The sequence below is a fragment of the Piliocolobus tephrosceles genome, chromosome 8 (genome assembly GCF_002776525.5).
Source record: "Piliocolobus tephrosceles isolate RC106 chromosome 8, ASM277652v3, whole genome shotgun sequence".
NCBI classification, from domain to species: Eukaryota; Metazoa; Chordata; class Mammalia; order Primates; family Cercopithecidae; genus Piliocolobus; species Piliocolobus tephrosceles.
The window spans coordinates 128,750,922-128,771,780 of NC_045441.1; the positions used below are offsets into that span (position 1 = coordinate 128,750,922).

Genomic DNA, 20,859 nt, shown 5'->3' on the forward strand with positions numbered 1-20,859 from the left:
GCAATCCTGTAGTCACACAATCTCTCACTCTCTCTGTCTGGCTTGCAAATCTCTATTTTTTAACAAGTCAGGTTTATTAAGGTATAACTGACATATAGTAACATTTCTCCCTTTGAAGTGTTTGATGAGTTTTGACAAATGCACAGTCATAACTCCCCACTACAATCCAGACTTCGAGCTTTTTCCCTCAGGCTTCTTCGCAGTCAATCTCCTCCTCTCCTACTGGTCTCTGGCAAGCCCTGATCCGATCTCTGTCTCTATGTTTTGCCTTTTCCAAAATGCCATATAAATGGAATCACACAGCATGCAGCCTTTTGTTGACCTTGATTTTTTAAAGTGTTCATTGAGATGAGAATGGATTTAAAGGGAACGGGAAAGATTCATGTTCTGCTGGTTAGTGTCTGGTATTAAACAAGCTATTGCTTATATTTAAGCAAGGTGCTACATCAGTTAAACTTCTGATCTTAGATACAAAGAAAGCACATTTCTTTAGTATTTTTAAAACATTTTTTAACACCTTCAACATTTTAAAACATTTTTAAACAAGTATTACGGTAAATCGCTTCCAAAATGAAACTTCAGGTGAGGCTGAGTGTTCTCTGGACAAGTAGAGAGTGACAAAAGATCATTTGCTTCACCAAACTTTAGTCAGGCTTGTGAACCTTCTCCTAGGTCTAACTGTGCACTCTGCTGTACAATCTCCTTTTGGCAAAAAACCCTGCTAAGTCAGTTTAGCAAGAACCCACCATCCTTGATATCTGATCACCCTTGATATCTGATTAGGTTCCTCAGTCTCCAGGTGTGATGTCTGATCACCTGGGCATGTCATTAGCAAGAATCCTGTTAGGTCAGTTGAGGCAGAATCTCCCTTACCCCGATGCTTCCTCTTAGTAACTTCCCATCCACCCACACTCCCCAACCCCGCCTTGGCTATAAATTTTCACTTGCCCATACTGTATGGAGTTGAGCTCAATCTCTCTTGCCCACTGCAAGATTCCGTTGCATCCATCCCTACACTATTACCACGGTCTTAAACCAAGTGCTTCCTGCAAACCCTAGGCCAGTCCATGTGGTACTGGATGTTTTGCTAACCACTGCAGGAAGAGGAGTGCCCCCGTCCCATGCAACTGTCCCATGTTCAGAGTGGGTGCTGATACTCCCTAATCCTAAACTACGTTTCTTTAGCACTCCCATCTCCTTGGATTTCTCTTCCCTAGGGTGGCTCTCACCACCTACCTCACAGATGACTGGTGCTGCTTACTCTTCCGGGAGGAGGTGGTGCTGGTTGGCTGCTGCCGCATCACGTGGGCCACGCCCACATTTAAGGGCTGGGCTGCTGGAAGGGTCACATGACCGGTCAATAGCGCAGGCTGCTGCATGATGGGATTGTAATGGCTTCCGTGAGCATGCGTGTTCCTGAAAGGGAACCGGGACAACAAGGTGCCTTAGAGGTGTTCTAAAAGCAGAGCTCCTCTGTAAGATCAAGCTTCCTCCCCAGTTAAATGCTGACTGCAGTTGGTTATTTCACTAACTGTGTGGCTGCTAAAGGGATGAGCCTGGCTATGTGTGCTCATTGAGTGGGTTTCTTCTACTCATAAGGAGTAGGAGAAACACAACTGGTTGTGAGTGAGAAAGAGGACTTTCAAGTGGGAAGAATGCCAAGTGCACCGGCTCCGAGTTCTTAAGTTCTAGGGACAGGAGATAAATATTTCCTCCAACTTGTAAAGTCCCTGAGCACGTAGGTGATTACCCTGAACAATATTTTATTTTAGAATTTACAGGTCAGGCATGGTGGCTCACGCCTGTAATCCCAGCACTCTGGGAGACCGAGGCAGACTGATGGCTTGAGCTCAAGAGTTCGAGACCAGCCTGGGCAACATGGCAAAACCCCCTTTCTACTAGAAATAGAAAATATTAGCCGGGCATGGTGGTGTGCACCTATGGGCCCAGCTACTTGGGAGGCTGAGGTGGCAGGATCACTTAAGCCTGGGAGGCAGAGGCCGCAGTGAGCCGAGATAGTGCCACTGCACTCCAGCCTGGGTGACAGAGCAAGACACTGTCTCAAAAAAAAAAAAAAAAAAAAAGGTTTCACCTTAATTTTATAAAAATAATTTTTAAATGAAGAAAAAGTGGAATTTACAAAGTGTCTTCAATGGGTTATTTTATTCCACTGTGATGAAGGCAGGATATCTTAGCAATACCATTTTATTAATGAAGAAATAGTACTTTACGTGAAAAACAAACTTTGCAGCCTGGGAGCCATATGCTTCTGTGTGTTAGGAAGTGTTAACGTTCTTTTGAATTACCTCAGTGGCTAGAACAATGCTCAGGCATGTAGCAGCTGATCAATTAATTACATGCTTGCTGAATGAACAATTAGATTAACTGAAGGTTGACTAGACAAGTATAAAATCAAAATTAATAACAGTCATGATAGAAATACTGGCAGCCCTCATCCTAAAAATGGGTTATGTTTCAAAATTCTTATAATCTGGGTTGTTATGAAGCTCAAAGCCTTGTTTTCCCACAGAAATGTTAAAGGTGGTGACTGACTCAGAGATTTGCCCATAAGAGCTCATTTAACACATAATAAAATTCAGAGCTAAAGGATAATTCATTTGAATTTAAAAAAATTATAAGAACCTATTGTTGCAACATGGGGAAAAGGATGAATAGGAAAAAAAAAAAGTAGATGAATACTTTTGTGGGGATTTTGATAACGTCTTTTGGGCATTTACATGGACTTTAGAAACTCATTACGGCTTTTTTCTTTTTTGAGATGGAGTCTCACTCTGTTGCCCAAGCTGGAGTGCAGTGGTACAATCACGGCTCACTGCAACTTCTGCCTCCTGGGTTCAAGCGATTCTCCTGCCTCAGCCTCCTGAGTAGCTGGGATTACCAGTGTGCACTGCCACGCCCGGCTAATTTTTGTATTTTTAGTAGAGATGGGGTTTGGCCATGCTGGTCAGGCTGGTCTCAAACTCCTGACCTCAGATGATCTGCCTGCCTCGGCTTCCCAAAGTGCTAGGATTACAGACGTGAGCCAAGAAACTGATATTATGGCTTCTTTATCTTGTTGTAGCTCTTTCTCCCATAGACAGATGGCATTCTTTCTCCGTTGAGTCAGGCCCAGCACTGGTACTTCTGTTTCTTAGCCACAATAATAGATATTCTTTGGCTCACACAAGAAATGGAGAGAGACCAGGAAGAGAGTATGGTGGCTTTGGATGTCTTCTGTGGTCACTAGGTAAGAGATGTCAAAAAGAAAGGAAGGAGGGAGGAGAAATAAGAAATATGTAGGAAGCAGTAAGTGTATGTGTATTTCTGAAATTAGATGAGCCAAAAATGCTGAAAAACAAAGGGGGAAAAAAGGAATATGTTACGTGTGGGGTCTTTTAGGAGAAAAAGGGGCGAGGGAAAAAAAAAACCCAGTTGGTCAGACAGCTTTCCACTTGGCTGCTCCTAATGAACTGGAGGAGGAAAGGCGATCTTGCTGAGCATGGGCCGATGTGATAGTAGGGAGGGAAGATGACAGGTTTATTTAATGCCTGTCATGTACCAGGCACTGTGATGGCACATGTTAAATACAGGCCAAGTGCTTTGTATTTTATCTCAATTTAAACCTCCCAACAATCCTGTGAAGTAGGCATTACTATCCCTTTATTGAAGAAGAAACTGAGGTGCATAAAGGTTAACTTGCCCCAGGTCATGAAGAGCCAGGATTGAACTCAGCTCTACATGGTTTGAGATGGAGTCTCACTCTGTCGTCCAGGCTGGAGTGCAGTGGTAGCATGAGGGTGTTGCCAGTGGGGAAGTGACTGGGACTGTGGGGAAGGGCCCAGATACTCTGTACTAGGCAGAAAATGAAGTGGAGGAATGGAGGAAGCTGCAGTAGGGGTCTGACTGGGGGCTTATATCACCACCTTTCTACTTTTCCCTGAGAAATCTTTTTTTTTTTTTTTTTTTTTTGAGAAGGAGTCTCGCTCTGTCACCCAGGCTGGAGTGCAGTGGCCGGATCTCAGCTCACTGCAAGCTCCGCCTCCCGGGTTCACGCCATTCTCCTGCCTCAGCCTCCCAAGTGGCTGGGACTACAGGCGCCCGCCACCTCGCCCGGCTAGTTTTTTTGTATTTTTTAGTAGAGATGGGTTTCACCGTGTTTGCCAGGATGGTCTCGATCTCCTGACCTCGTGATCCGCCCGTCTCAGCCTCCCAAAGTGCTGGGATTACAGGCTTAAGCCACCGCGCCCGGCCTCCCTGAGAAATCTTAATTCACAATAGCCGTGTAGGTCAGAATAAGAACTGTGGGAGGCTCCCTGGGTGATATGGAGGCTGTCAGGGGGTTGAGGGGAGTGACCTGCCCTGATATTCGTGCAGAATGAGAGATAGCCCAAAAGGGCCGTGAGGAGTTGGGAACAACTTGGAGGGCTGCCATCTGGCTCTGCACTGGTGAAGGGGGCCATTGTGGTGGTGTTGGGGGGAAGGTACAAGGGTATCTAGCCATAAAAATAACAGAGGAGTGCATCTATGAGGAGATCATGAGTTGGACAGGGAAGAGTTCTGGAAACAGATGCGGGGGGTATGCAGTGCTGGCAGGCAGTCAGGTGGATGCCTCTCGGGTGTGTGGGAAGTAGACTCTAATCTGTAAGATATGCCTATTAACTGAAGAGGCACACTCAGCAAACATGCCAGCATTTACCCTTCCAAATAAACCCCATTCTGTCAAACCTTCCCGTGGGAGGTCAGATAGACTCTAGAGTACCCCCATCTCAAACATCTTCAGAACACTTTCTAGAATTGCTTAGGGCTTTGGGGATCCTCTTCTGCATTCTTTCACTGGTGACAGACTTTTGTTTTCTGAACGTGGAATTTAATTCTGAGAAACTACCAAACATCATCCAGAACCAAGTCTGGTGAATTACACTGATGATTAAATGATATAACTGAATTCTGGGTGGGAATGACAACTGAGCATAAATTAATGAAGCAGGTTTTCTTGTATCCTGGTATATTATTTAAAAATTGCTTCTTGTTACACTGCACTCATAGTCCACACAATATTTTTAAAAGCTTTAAAAAGCTCTCTACAAACCAGGGAATTCAAGTATAGGCCGGCCTGGCAGCCCTGTGTCTGCAGTGGACATGCCTCTCATCCCAGACACACCCACTCACCCTAGACGGGCTTTCTGCTTACCTCCAGTCCGCCAATTGCTGGGTACCTGCCATGGTCTCAGGAATGACGGTGGCGTGCTGCACTGATGTGTGGGTGGCCACTCCAGTCAGCTGCTGCCATGCTGGGGGAAGCAGGATCTGCTGGGTCCCACTTGGCCAAGCCTGCTGTAGAACACAGGACATGTGCAATGACCATGTTTGCTAATCACATAATTGATTTGCATGAATCTGCACTTATTCTGTGCCTGGGGTTGTGCTAGACATTCTTATGGGTGTGAGAGTGAGGGCCTGGTCTCTGGCCTCAAAAACTAAAGTAAGGGAGATAAACAATGAACATATAGACCAGGCGCGGTGGCTCACGCCTGTAATCCCAGCACTTTGGGAGGCTGAGGTGGGTGGATCACGAGGTCAGGAGATCCAGACCATCCTGGCTAACATGGTGAAACCCCGTCTCTACTAAAAATACAAAAAATTAGCTGGGCGTGGTGGCGGGCGCCTGTAGTCCCAGTTACTCGGGAGGCTAAGGCAGGAGAATGGCATGAAGCTGGGAGGTGGAGCTTGCAGTGAACTGAGATGGCGCCACTGCACTTCAGCCTGGTCAACAGAGCGAGACTCTGTCTCAAAAAAAAAAAAAAAAAAAAAGAACATATATGAACTAAGTACAAGATAATTAAGTACAGGGACACATCTGTATGGAAGGGATTCATTTATGTTGAAGAATGATTTCTTTATAAACTTGCTCTAATGAGCAATGCTTGAAGTTTCTCAAAGTTTATTTATTTACTTGTTCTGTCCCACAACCATGTACAGGGGATTAGGGTAGTTGAGTTGGGCTAGATGAGGGTGACTGCTGGCCCTCAAGAAGCTTTCTGCCTAGTGTCCTTTATTTAACATTTTACCTTTGATTTATCAATTAGAATCTAGGTTCCAGCTTGTGTTGTCTTCTAAGTTTACACAATTCTAAGATCACCAAATATCTGGAACCTACATCTGAGAGCAAGCAAGTATGAAGTAAAATTCTTAGCTGTGACTATAGCTTAATTGAGAATTACTTTGATTTCTCAAAGCAAAAATGAGATAGGTGGAAGTCACTACTTGAATCTAATTTTTCTAGAAATCTAAAATGAACGTTTGTAATTCTTCCTCGATAGATTCACTGGTGTGTGTGTGTGTGTGTGTGTGTGTATGTTGTGTTTTAAGCTCTTTTTATCCACGATCACTATTCTGCTTGTCTTTGGTCATTAGATGATTCAGACTGAATACCACTGCCTAAAGTTGGACACTTAAAGGATAGTCACTAAGGTAAAATACCTTTTGGACAGATCAAATATTTAAAGGTTTGATATCTTAGCTACCTCTCTTTCTATCAGAGTGGATGTGACTAACATTGGGTAATTTATCGAATGCAGTGTTCACAGACTGTGCATGTGCTCAATGTGGGTGTTTTATATGTACAAATAAGCACTTCTGGAAATGGATTACAGATTTGAGTCAGGGCTTAAAAAACACTGATGCTTATAAAAATGATAGAATCACATTTGAGAGCTGAGTGGACCAGTTCACCTATTCCATTATTTTCATGTTGCACCTGAGGCCCAGTGAGATCTCTCAGATGTTTTTGATACTGTTTGTTTGCTTTTGATATAGGCGGAAAGCTCAGGGACCATAGCTCATACCATGAGTGCTTAATATCTGTTGATAAAATGAAAGAAGCAACTCCACAAAGGCTATTAACTGTAGTTAATTGTATTTCAGGTTTACTTAATTCACAGAATGCAGAAACATAATTTAATTGATTAAAACAGTTGCAAATTCCAAATATTAAATGAATAACAATTCCGTTTGCTGTAAGGTTTCTACTAACTTAGCCACTTGGAACTCATTTCAGATCTCATGAAAAGCATTAGTTTTAACTAATGTCATTTAAAAAAATAAATCTTGATATCAAGCTAAGGTTATCATTTTTCTTCTATTTCCCTGAAATGGATATTAACATTTTACCTCAAAGAGATGGGGTAGAAAGACTATTTTTGACTTATTTCACTGATTGATATGCTTGGCTCATTTGTGACAACACTTCATCAGACATTTTTATAATTTATTACTACTACCAAGAATGCAGCGAACATTTCTTAATGCATCCTGTGTGCCAAACACAGAGTTAAGTCATAAATGGGTTTCTGACTACTTCTTTTTTTTCTGACTTCTTAACACCAGTTCTGTGAGTTAGGGACTGTTATTTTCTTCCATTTCTCAGATTAATAAATTGAGACACAGAGAGGTTAATTATTAATAACTTGCCCAGAAATATGGTAAATCAAACATACACATTTATTGTCTTCTTTACACTCAACTAAAATGACAGTAAAGGAATAAAAAATACAGATTCGTAAGCGCAAAGAGAGTAGGAGAGAGGCAATCACCATTAATAACGTTTTAGAAGCTCAAAAACTGATGGACAATTACTAAGTGAATTAACAGACTGAAGGAATCTCAGGTCAGGTCTTCATTTCCCCTTAGTTCCCAGATTCTTGGTGTACATGCTTATCCCACCCTCCACTCCCCGCCCCAAAGCAGGAAACTAGAGGATTCTCTCTAGGGGAAATGACTAGTCCAAGAGAAAATAACTACAGATATGACATTTAAGGATCAGGGGATCTGCCAGTGAAAATGCCGGACTTACCTCTTTTCAGCCTATAGAGAAGCCCACATTCAATAGTCTCTACCCTGCCCTCCAGCTTTCCAATTAGTTTTTTAGTGCTTTAGTTTTAAATAGGAATGAATAGCTAATGAACACCAGACAGTAAAGGAAGCTTCTAACCTAAAGAGAATAAAATAAGCAAACAAAAGAAAGAGGAAACAAAAACAGTGTGGGAATCAGAAGAAAATTTTCTAAAATCTATAATCAATGCCGTGCAGAGTTAAAAAATATATCTATGAAACAAGATCATATAAAGAATCAATACCTATATTCAGAGAACATGCTCTTTTTTGGTGGGGAGGGAGCAGAGAGTTCTCAGAACTATGACAACAGAAATTAACCATTCAAAAGAAGGTTTTTAAAAAGTTTAAGAAATCTCGCTGGGCGTGGTGGCTCAAGCCTGTAATCCCAGCACTTTGGGAGGCTGAGACGGGCGGATCACGAGGTCGGGAGATCGAGACCATCCTGGCTAACATGGTGAAACCCTGTCTCTACTAAAAATACAAAAAAACTAACTGGGCGAGGTGGCGGGCGCCTGTAGTCCCAGCTACTCGGGAGGCTGAGGCAGGAGAATGGCGGGAACCGGGGAGGCGGAGCTTGCAGTGAGCTGAGATCCGGCCACTGCACTCCAGCCTGGGCGACAGAGCGAGACTCCGTCGCAAAAAAAAAAAAAAAAAAAAAAAGAAATCTCTTAGAAAGTAGTGCAGACAGAGGATATACAGGAAATAGAGGGGAAAAAAAGATAAGAAAATCAGAAGATCAATTTAGCAGTACCAACACTCAATTAATAAGAATACTGCAAAGGAGAAACAGAGAAAATGGAGAGGAAGAAATTATCAAAGGAAAAAAAAAAATCCAGATTAAAAGGGCAAATAGGGTGTTCAGGACAATGTAAGAAAAAAGACCCCAAAGAAGGCATGTAGTCATGAAATGTGAGTCCAATGTGGATGAGGAAAAAGTCTTCAAAGCTTTCAGAGAAAGAAAAAATAATATACTGAGATAAGTGTGCTCAAACACAGCAACACAGCAAACATACAAACCTTTTATAGCTCTGGAAGGGTTTGGGGCTGTATAATGAGATATATAGAAAACTAACCCAATGGGAAAAATGAGGCAATCATTAACTCTAGGAAAAACAAAAAGATGTGTAAGAAAGGAAACATAATCATGGTATATTATAAGGCTCAACTGAGAATAATATTGTATAATATTGATAATTACATAAATATTAAAAAGTAGTTGAATCAAAATTATGTGGGAGGAATAGGAGAAAAGAGTGAGTGAAAGGAGGAACAGGAGAGAAATTGTGTGTGTGTTATGGGGATGGCAGTGGGTTAGAAAGCTAAATCTTCATCTTCCATAATAGGAAGTCAATGGATAATACCTAAAATGGAAAAAAATCCATAAAAAGCAGTCTAAGCATGTTATTTAGAAACACAGAGTTAAAGAACAGATTAAACAGTTAAGTTAAAAATTATTGTTATGGGCAGGGCACAGTGGCTCACACCTGTAATCCCAGCACTTTGGGAGGCCAAGGCAGGCGGATCACTTGATGCCAGGAGTTTGAGACCAGCCTGGCCAACATGGTAAAACCTAGTCTCTACTAAAAATACAAAAAAATTAGCTGGGGCATGGTGGCACATGCCTGTAATCCCAGCTACTCGGGAGGCTGAGACACGAAAATTGCTTGAACTCAGGAAGCGGAGGTTACATTGGGCTGAGATTGCACCACTGCACTCCAGCCTGGTGGCAGAGCAAGATTATGTCTCAAAAAAAATGTGTGTGTGTGTGTATATGTGTGTGTGTGTGTATATATAAACTTTCAGGGGTAATACATATTATATATATAAAAAATATATATAGCAGGGATAATATATGTGTGTGTATATATATACACACATATATACACATATATAATGTAACAATATATGTATTGTTATGGGGAGTAGACATTAAGGATGGGATAGAGCAGAGGACTATAACTTTCCTATAAGTTTATGGTATTATTTAACTTTTAAAAATTATGTACATGTATTACCTTGAAAAGGAATTAAATTTAAATTTCAAAAATAACTTCCCCAAAGCCACACAGCCATACAGTGGTGAGGCAGCCATCTGAATGTGGGCAACCTAATTCCAGCGCCCATGCTTTTAGCCAATATACTACCTCTCCTTGTGCTGATAATACGCAAAAATAATGGCCCCTATTGAGGATCAGGCATTGGTGCTTAACTGCATAAAGGTGGCATGAACAAGTCTTCCTTATTCTCTAACAATATCAGGTGCCAGTCAAGAGAGAGCCGACAGCAGGACAACGGTAGCAAAGACTGGTTGCTGAAAATGTTATCAGAGGAAATTTTGAGTGAGAAACATTAAAGTTTTGTATGTTGAACAGTTTAAAGGGTTCAAGACAACAGTTTGTTTTTAGGGAAACATTTAAAGGTTCAGTTGGTCAAATATGAGCCCAAAAAATAAATACCTTTAAAAAAAAAAGAGGTTCAGGTGATATGATTTGATTGGCTAGAAGAATGCAAAACACTTCATGGAAGGGTAGAGTCTACAGTGATCTGGCATTTCTGAATTTCTTCTCTAACGCTGCTAGTAAAGGAGATTTTAGATCCTGCCATTTCACAAGTGAGATAAATTCAATACTGTCTCAATCAAGAACTGTGCTTCCCATCTCTCCACTATTACCTGCTCATTCACAATTTCTGTTGGTGGCCAAGATGCTAGCTGTGGCGTGGGGCTTGTGAGGATGGAGATGACAGCTCCTTTTAGGCAGTACCAAAAAAGCTTTTGTTGCAAGGTGATCCACAAAGATCACTCCCGTATCACTGACATAAGCAGAATGATTACCATTTCCACCTGCCATGCACACATCCTCTGGGTGCCCCACAGACGCTCATTGCCCTGAAAGTTTTATGTGATGCTGCTGGGAGGTGGGGAGGAAAAGGGCAAAGAAAATGAAATTAACAGGAGGAGTGGATTCAAAGATCCCATCTCTAAGTGTTCACAAGTAAAATTCTTTAAAAGATTTTCAATATTTAGAGAAAAAGAACAATGCCAACTTTTTGAATACATTTGTCAAATAATAGTATTTGGAATGCCTCTGCCCGGTGCCTAGAAATTTAACCGTAGAAAAATGAAGGCTTCAGTTTAAATGCTTAATTGTTGCTTTTTTATAGCCACCATAAGAGTTTTATAAATTAACTTATTTTTGTCCTTTGAAGGGAACGTTTAAAAATATCTAGGAGAGAGCCCATCTCAACAGGCTAACATATTGGCATGGATTAAGTGACAAGCAGAGAGAAAAATAAAAAGCAACAGACAAAAAGACACAACACGATACTGGATAGGGCAGGGTTTTTTTCACTTAACATATCTTAGAAATCTCTGCATGTCAAGACACATAGGTCTACCATGTTCTTTTAATGGCTACATGGTGTTCTATTTTATGTATGCATCAGCTTATTTAACCAATCCCCTACTGACGAACGTTCAAGTTTCTTCCAACAATCTCAGTTATAAACACAGTAGCAATTAAAATCCTCACACATATATTTTTTGCTCACTTTCCTAATTACAGCTTTAGGTTAAATCTACTTGGAGATTTACAAAACTCTAGGGACCCTCTTTCAAGGAAGCAAAAGGTAAAGTTCTCCCCTGCTACGATTAAAGGACTGAAACAAATTCTGACTGCTGAGTCTTCTGGTTCCACCAAACTGAACAATGAAGAATCCCTATTTTAGCTAGTAAGAGATGCTAATTATTATTTCTTTCAGAGATGGTTCCTGGCTTACTAGGGTTAAGTATGCAAACATAAAAAAGATCTGTAATTATCCTTTAAAAGTACATGCGAGTTCTGTAGATTTGGGCTCACAAAGGTGGAGCACTGGCAGACTGGTGTGGATTTTTGCCACGCATAAAGTATGAACAAGCTTTTTTGCCCCCGGACTGAGCTGTAGTTCTTTCTCTGATCTATCTAGGCCTTTTCTGAACTCCCCACTACTGAACTATGCAAATAAAAGGAAGCTACAAGGACCCACTGGAGAGAGAGGAAGGAAGAGAAGGCCTCTTTTAAAATACAAAAGGTTCTCTGTTTACAAACTTTCAATAAGACAAAACTTTGTGTGCTACCTTGGTGTTAGTGGTCACTGGTGTTAGTGGTCAACTGCACAGTGTCATTCTGGACATAAGCACAGAGATGAAGAATGTTTAATATCAATCTTAAACAAACTGTTCTGGAAAACAGAATAGATAATAATGTAACCACAGCAGTCTGGTTCAACTTCTATGTAACAAAGTTGTGAGTTGTTTTGCACTTGCCATGGATCCACAGGTTAAAGGTCACATAACCTAAGCATGCCCAGATGAACCAGGTATGTAACCACAGGCAGAACCTAAGTGCCTGGATTGAGGCGAGTGGATGGAATTTAGAAATGGATACCACATGGCAGGATCCAGGATCCAATCAGATCGAGCTCTGGCGTCACCGCATGGCAGGATCCAGTCAGATCATGCCTCTCATATCAATTCATTGCAAAATCCAATCAGATCATGCCTCATTACCCTATGCTTATAAAACCTGACCCAGCCCTTCGCTCAGAGACACTGCTTTGGGAACTATCTCCAGTGTTCTCCTTACTTGTTACAAGTAATAAAATCCCCTTGCTAAATACTCCTTGGCTGTGGTCATTGGAGTGGTACCTGTCAAGTGACCAAACCCACTCGTGTGGGTAACAACAATAAGAAGATATTTTATGAGCCCAGTGTAACCTTGTACTCAAATCAGATAAGGATTTTATAAAAAGGGAAATTATATGCCATTTTCCACTTATGAACGTAGATATAAAAATACTAACTACAGTATTTACAAACTGAATCCAATATTAAAAAGCATACCATATCAAGCACATGAGCAAATGGGGTTTATCTCATAAATAAAAGGGTAATTTAATATTACAAAATATATTAATATAACTTATCCCATTAGTAGATAAGGAACAAAAAGCATATGAATGTCTGAATAAATACAGAAAGAACATTTGATTTAATTCAATATTCATTACAAAACTTAAACATAATAAAGTGTTTTTATTAATTTTTTTTTTTTTTTTTACAGACAGGGTCTTACCCTGTTGCCCACCCTGGAGTGCAATGATGTGATCATAGCTCACTGCAGCTTCAAACTCCTGAGCTCAAGTGATCCTTTTGCCTCAGCCTCCTGTGTATCTGGGACTATAGGCATGTGCCACCATGTCCAGCTAATTTTTAAATTTTTTTGTAGAGATGGGGACTCACTATGTTGCCCAGGCTGGCGTTGAACTCCTGGGCTCAAGTGATCCTCTCATCTCAGCCTCCTGAGTAGCTGAGACTACAGGCCTGGGACTACAGGTGTGCACCACCACACCCATTACAGAGTGTTATACCACGTTCATGGATAAAAATGACTTACATGTTTAAAGATGTCAGTTGTTCCTGAAGTAAATATAAATTCAATGTATATCTAATAAATATAAAGCAGATATTTTGTTTCTGGAACTAAAATTCTTATGAAAGAGTGATGCTAAAATTCACATGAAAACGTGAAGGGACAAGAACAGACAAGGAAAATTTGAAGAACTCTATGGTAACAGGGCTTCCCTACTAGATACCAAGACAGATTAAAGTTACAATGGTTAAGACAACAGGATATTAGAGAAGCCCATGGAATAGAAGAGAGTGCAGAACAAACTTATGCAATTTGATTACACAAAAACTAAACAACAACAAAAACAACTTCCATTTAACAAGACAGGGCAAATAGTATCTTTGGAAAAAGACTTTGTGAACCTATCTTATTTAAAAATAAAGTTGCTTCTAAACTAATAACATTAAGGTCAAGCTACTCAATAGTAGAAATGATTATACAAAAGTAGTGGCTTTTGGTGGTTGAAATACAGATGCTGGCATCAGACTTATTGGGTGTGTGTCCTGGTTCTGTTACCTAATTGTTGTGTAACTCTGATGAGCAAATTATTCTGCTTCAGTTTCCCTGTTTGTCAAATGGGAGACAAATACTGTGGCATTGTGGGGATTAAATCAATTAACAACTGTAAAGTGCCCTGGTATAATGATGATGCATTTGTTATTAGGGTTCAAGTGTCATTAAGGATTGTTACTGTTATCACTGCATCACTACTGTTACCTTATGTTTACATAACACTTCACAAATTTTCAACCATTTTTCATCTCTGCCACCTCATTCTACCGTCAAAGCACCTACATGGATAGATGACGAAGGTTCCAGCTTACAGTTACCTTGAGCCTGGTTTTTCAACTATAAAATGAGAGGATAATCGCCAAGGCTCCTTTTGGCTCTAAAAACTCATTTCTATTTTACAAGAAAGAAATTTGAGGCAAAGAGATATTAACTGACTTGCCTTAGGTCATAGACAAGTTACTAGCGGTTAGGATTAAAACCTAGGTCTCCCAGATTAATTTGCATTTCAAAGATAGAATAATAATAATTTCCCCAGACTCTCCCTGTATCTAAATTTCTTCTTGGAATTGTAAGCAGATACTTAGGAAGGTAATTCATTTGGGGACCATTTACAGTATTACAGATACATTCCAATGACTAGAAGCACCTAACTCATTACTAGGGAGAGAAGGAGTGGAAAGTTATATCTTTTGTGAACAACATTAACATGGGTAATGGTAATACCAGTAATAATAAAGGAGAAAGAATTACCTGGGCAAGCAGACCTGGTTGGATCTGAAGAGGCTGAGCTCCTGGAGCTTGAGTGACGATGGGAACTGCATTTTCCATTCGCACCGAGTAGCCAGCGTGCTTAGAGGGAGAGGCCTGCAAGCCTGTTCCAGACAGTGTGAGGGAGAGAAGGGTTAGCTGAGAGGCTGTGAACTGCTGGATGAAGAAAACCTTCCTAGCCAGCTACGTCATCTTTCAGCTTCCCTTTGCACTGGTCACCGACAATAACCAGGTATTGCCTGGTCCTTGGGAAGTCTCCCCTTAGCTTCTAACAAATTAAAAAACAAAACTCCTCCTGAAATCTTGAATGTTTTCAAAGGCTAGAAGGTCAAATTAAGGAGGCTGTAAGGCCAACAGTAGGACAGTTATGCTGACAGATTACAACAGGAAAACAAGGACTTCTGACCATCAAGATGTACTTGTGTATGTCAAAATAAGGGGTGTTGGGGAGACGTATGAACCCATTTGGAATTGCATTGACTATAACCACACAGTTTACACCATGAAGCTTGCAAAAATAAATTCTTAAGCTTTCTGGGTAAACTGTAACAAAGTGCACAGTCTAGCTTCTTAGAGTCTACAGAAGAGAAGTGCTGGGGTCATGGCCAAAGAGTCATTTTGAGGACGGGTTCCAGGGAAGTACTTTTCAGACTGATTGATATTCTTTATGGGAGCTGGGACTACGTTGGCTGTCAGAGATTGGCAGTTTTCTATAGATAACCCACACAGAGGATATTTCATGCAAGGAAAAGCAAGAGCTGACATCAGCATAACAATGAAAGCACAAACAATGTACTTATTTACAGACAGCTGGCCAGGGACACAGTTCCTGGCAGGTGTGAGAGTCACAATGAATTGACTTGGTGCTGAGGCATAAGCCCTATTGTTTCTAGGTTGGCCACAGTAGGAGAGGAGCCCTCAAGTTCAGTGATGCCAGCGCTCTCGCTGGAAGAAATGAGAAGGGCCCTTCTCCATGAAAATGAGCGTGACAGAAAACTGCAGGTGCCAAAGCCCTAGAGGCCATTCTGTAAGGAGCAGGTGAGAGGCTGTGGCAGCTCGACCTTACCTTGGAAGCCGGGGGGACACACGATGAGAGCTTGCTGGAACGGGTCAGGCCGGGCACAAATCTGGGCTGTTCCTGTCTGCAGGGGCATGCTCCGCTGGGCCACTGCAGCCATGGATGCCGCTGAGGGCTGGTAGAGTGTAGATGGGTAGTTTAGTATGGAGACTTCGGGATTGGCTAAGGAAACAGTGGCACTGGTAGAGGAGGGAGCCTAAAGGAGTCATGGGGATTAAACAAAAATAAACACAAATAAAAAATGAGGGAGGTGGTATGTTGGGAGAATCTAAATCAAATAAATGAACTCAAAGAAGAACAAACCAACAAAAACTAAGAGCAGAAAGGCAAAAGCAGAGAGGAGTGGAAACACAGTTGAAAGTCACAGGGAAAAGCAGGTCCCTGAAGGCACGAGAGACAGTCACCTTGGTGTTCACATTCAGACCTCCTCCTGACATTTGTGGGGCCCGGACAAGAGGACACGTGGATGCCTGCTACCATATGTCTAAATGCTGAAAAGCCTAAAAATAAAGCTAGAGACCTGTTTAATAAAATGTTCTGCCTTTTCATTTTGACAAAAACACCTTCTCAATCACCTGGAAGACCAGGCGTTAGTTAAGCACTCTGGGATTCCTTGGGTTCTGTGCTGGCGCATGGTGACGGGGAGAGAGCTGGACCTTGCCCCGCTTCTCTCTGCCGAGCCCCATTCCATTCCACAACACGATGGGCTTTGAGTGCCTGGACCTGCCAGCCTGCACGTTCAAGCTCTGCTCACACTCCCCTCTGGCCTGGTGGGTGCAGTCCACATGTGGGAGGACAAATCCAGGGGGAGGCTCTTGCAGGCCCTAAAGAACAATGGTCTCAGATACCCAGAGCTTGGCACAGAAGCACATGCAACAGGCAGAGAGCAGGGCTGAGGACGGGCTCAGGTCTACGGGCAGTACTGTTTATAGATGTCCTTAGATGGCTGCAAAGCAGGTTACTGCTAAGAGAAGTGCAGGAGACGTATGCGGAGAGGGAGAGGGACATGCTGAGCCTGGGCTTTGGGTCTGTATCCCATGCACTCATGCTGGTATGCAGTGATGAAGCCTGGCAGATAGAAAAGATGCTGGTGAGTCCAGATAACTGAAACGGAGGTAGCTTTGACAAACACAAGCCATTGACATTATGTCCTCTCGCCTTTCTCCTTCAGAAAGAGACATCACTTGAGACTGAACTTGCATGCAAAATGAGGCTGTAGAAGGAAAACAAATTCTAACTTTGGAATTCTCCAGTTTCCCTCATCTTAGCCTTCATACTGATCCTTTAGCAAGGTAAGTGGAGGTTACCAGTGGTTTCACATTCAGCACTGTCTACAAGAGCTTTTGCCTTTAGAAGTTGCAAGGACCAGGGAATATGGAGGAAGAAACCACGAAGATATCTTGGACACAAATAGAATTTCAAGTAGGGTGTGTATGTGTGTCACATTTGATAAAAAGGACAAAGTCTTATTTTATGTATGTTTTCTATACTTAGAAAGATTTTGTGCTAAATTTCATTGCAAAGCAAATTGATTTGTTTGAAAATAATCATGAAATTGAGTGGCACAGATGTCTGATTTTAAGCCACGTTTTTTTTTTTTTTTTTTTGAGACGGAGTCTTGCTCTGTAGCCCAGGCTGGAGTGCAGTGGTGCGATCTCGGCTCACTGCAAGCTCCGCCTCCCAGGTTCACGCCATTCTCCTGCCTCAGCCTCCCGAGTAGCTGGGACTACAGGCGCCCGCCACTGCGCCCAGCTAATTTTTTTTGTGTTTTTAGTAGAGACGGGGTTTCACCGTGGTCTCTATCTCCTGATCTCGTGATCCACCCGCCTCGGCCTCCCAAAGTGCTGGGATTATAGGCGTAAGCCACCGCGCCCGGCCAAAGCCACATGTTTTAAAGTGGGTGTGCTTTTGCAGCATCGCATAGTCTGCTTGGGACACGTGTGCACATATGTGCGCATCAGTGTCTGTGTTTTGTCAGATGACATGACTTCTATTTCCTGTTTTCTCCATATCATGATCTCTTCCGGAGGCTTCTTCCCCCTCAACCCTCCACATTCCCCATGGTCTGCTCATATCTAGACTTCCCCAGCCTGTAGCCCCTGTGGGTGTCCCTGCTGGGGGTCCAGGGACCTGTATCCTCTAAGTCCCCAAACTTGTGCTCAGTGGTTCTACCTTCTTGCCAGCCACTGCTCCTGCTGCTTCCTTCCTGATGTCCCTGGAACCCACTGACTTTTTTTAGTTGCGACTTCCTGGCGCCTGGGAACTGTAAGGCCCCGACTAGAAATGTTCTGGTCTCTACTTCCCTTCTGGCCTTCTTGAGCACAGAGGCTAGATCATGCTTTCCAAAAGACACCTTTGTGCATGTCAGCACCCCTGCTCCAAAGTCCCCATTACGACTTGATGAACATGGTATGCGCCTTGGTCTGGCATGCCCTGTTTTCCCTGGTTTGGCCAACCTTACCTTCTAGACTTATTTCCCTCTGCCCCTCACTCTTCTGACACCAAGATTAGTTTACTCATTGTTTTCCAAGCATACTGTGAGCACAGGCCTTTCCCCTCATACAACAAGTTCTCTGACCCATAGCATTCTCTCCAAGCCTCTGTGCTTTAAGGCCTAGCCTGGGTCCCATATGCCCCATTGTGAAAGCCTTTCGGACACCATTAATGGAAATGAATTGCTTCTTCCTTTGCTATCGCACAGTACAATATAGCTTTCTAGCCCAGCTCCTGTCACAATCTGCCTTACAGTACAGTTGGTCTTTCCAGCCTAAAGTCTCCTGGGAGGGAGGGGCTGTGTCTTAGTGGTGTTTTCCTCCAGCCTGCAGTGGGCTCTCCTTCCTTTCGATTCTGTAACACATAATCTGTTCGTCTACCTGGCCCCTAGTGCATGCTATTCTACATTTTGATTAATGAAGCTCACAGGTCTGGCTATGGATGCCTTAGCCTTAGGGCTGGGCAAGGTTTGTTTTCGGACTCCCAACAGCTCTTTCACCCTAAGGAGAGTTTCAAGAATGCTTTTTCTTTTTGCTTCAGCCTGTCTCACCATGGGGACCATAAGCTCCTTGAGAGGCTGAATCTTCCAGTTCTTTGTAGACTCAAGGACAAATGGCACAGTCTCCAGTGTGACCATCAGACATGCCTAAGGTTTTCCCTCGGTTTCTAACCCTGCTTAAGGACCAGTTGAAGAAGCCCATGTGAGGGCAACAAAAAGTTTTCTACTTCTGTATATCTTCCTGTAGCTCTCAGAAAGGTAACTAGCCTATCATTGCCAGAGAGGAGCACACAGAGAACTGGAAAGAGCTCTTGCAGCTGACAAATAGTAATAACAAGAAAAAGCAAGTTAAAAAAAATTAGAGACTGGGGTCTTGCTATGTTGCCCAGGCTGGACTTGAACTCCTGACTCAAGTGGTCCTCCCACTTCAGCCTTCCAAATAGCTAGGATTACAGGTGTGCACCACTGTGCCTAGTGAAAGAGCAAGTTTATTGATGACACAGGCTTTCCAAAAATGAAAGAAGTGATTCCTGGAAGCAGTTTTAGTAGATGTTTCAAATGGTTCCAGAAAGAAGGGGTTTGAGCTTGGTCTATAAACCCAAATTCAAATTCTTGGTAGAAGACTAGGTCCAAATAATAGAATTCCACGGAAATGTTAGAGAAGTGGCTAACACACATGATAAACAAGGAATAGCTGAGAGAAGACTTATTATTCAATATGTTACCAACTGGGTAACCTGAAAGTTTTAGAAAGTAGAGGAAGTCAGCTGCCCTGAGACATAAGGGGTTATGAATTATTGACCCAGCTTCCTTGAGAAATAAAGGATTGTAGATTCATGATCATTTGGGAAATGGTTCTTTGGTTAGTCTACTGGATATATGTTAAAGGCAGCAAGAAATTCCTTAAGTAGTTTAATGTCCTTCAACTTCTAACATAAAACTATGCATATATTTTATTGCTTCTAAATATCTAAATGGGCAAACAGCTCCAAGGAGCTCATGTAGAAAGCAAGCTACTAGAACCAGCAATGAACAAAAGAAGTCTTGTCGGATTTAAAGAGCAGACATCATCTAGGAAAGGCATTTGGGGACCTTCATAAGACTTACTTAAGACTTACTTATGCTGCTGTGTATGTAGATTTTAAGAGTCCAGACTCTGAAGCCAGACTGCTGGCTGTAAAGCCCAGGCCCATCTCTCATGAACAAGAAAGGGCCTTGGGTAAGAGAATTAATCCTCTGTGCCTCAGTTTCCTCCTCTAAAATGGAAATGATAATAATAAAACCTATCTCACAACTTTGCTGGGAGGATTCAGAGTTATGGTGCACTTAGTAGAGCCTGGCACATAATAAATGTTGGCTATTAGTAATGATGTTATTTATTAACAACATTATCAGAGGAGGGACAGCATGACTTAGAACTTAAGGCTAGGTGTGTCCTGAGTAATTTTTTTTTTTTCTGATGTATTCAAAAGTAGGGAGTAGAGTGCAATGCGAGAGAATGGAAATCCTGTTCTTGGACCCGTTGCTTTTGTGGGATGTCATTTTCCCTTACCCACAACTCTGGCCCAACCATCACACTAAGTTACCAGCTACTTCTACTTTACCCCAGTCCCAAGCCAGATCTGGATGGTCTCAGTGCTGTGGAGAAGAAGGGTGTTCTTATTTGACAACTGCCTTTTGATGAGAAATGCTTTTAGTTTTGCAGAGCCTTTGTGACACTCTTTGGGGTGGATATGCTGGCTGTCATATGACCAGCAAGATGGCGGTGGCCACCCCCGTCTGGTCAGGGACCACAGTTCTCCAGCCTGGCAGAAAGACATCCATGGGAAGGACAGCCTGCTGGGGAGACTCCACCTGACATGACACCTGCATTAGAGGGGTGCTCCTTCCTCCTATTTCTCAGATGCCTTTGATACCTGATGGGGCAGATGGCAGATGGGGACAGGTAGTTTGGGGTTAGGGAGTTAAGATCAGGTGTCTCATGAGGGCTGGTGGGAAAAACAAATATCTTCAAGGAGGTAGTGAACAAAACCATGCTGATTTTTGTCAAGAAGCTCACAGGTCTGGCTATGGATGTCTTAGCTTTAGGGCTTGGCAAGGTTTGTTTTCGGACTCCCAACAGCTCTTTCACCCTAAGGAGAGCGTCAAGGATGCATACGGCCCCCAGG

The 20,859-nt window shown here is 42.4% G+C and overlaps 1 protein-coding gene across 9 annotated transcripts in view; it reads right to left on the reverse strand.

Moving 5' to 3' along the window:
- HIPK2 (homeodomain interacting protein kinase 2) overlaps window positions 1-20,859 on the reverse strand; it is a 217,994-nt gene that overhangs the window by 37,028 nt on the left and 160,107 nt on the right. For 3 of the 9 annotated variants that reach the window (XM_023184940.1, XM_023184936.1, XM_023184943.1), the window contains exons 8-11: window positions 15,688-15,895; window positions 14,604-14,725; window positions 5,192-5,334; window positions 1,237-1,416 (exon numbers count right to left, since the gene is read on the reverse strand). In XM_023184940.1, coding sequence (XP_023040708.1) covers window positions 1,237-1,416; window positions 5,192-5,334; window positions 14,604-14,725; window positions 15,688-15,895 — 653 coding nt within the window. The remainder of the gene's footprint in view (window positions 1-1,236; window positions 1,417-5,191; window positions 5,335-14,603; window positions 14,726-15,687; window positions 15,896-20,859) is intronic. The other 6 variants (XM_023184942.1, XM_023184939.1, XM_023184941.1 and 3 more) reach the window with 3 other exon arrangements.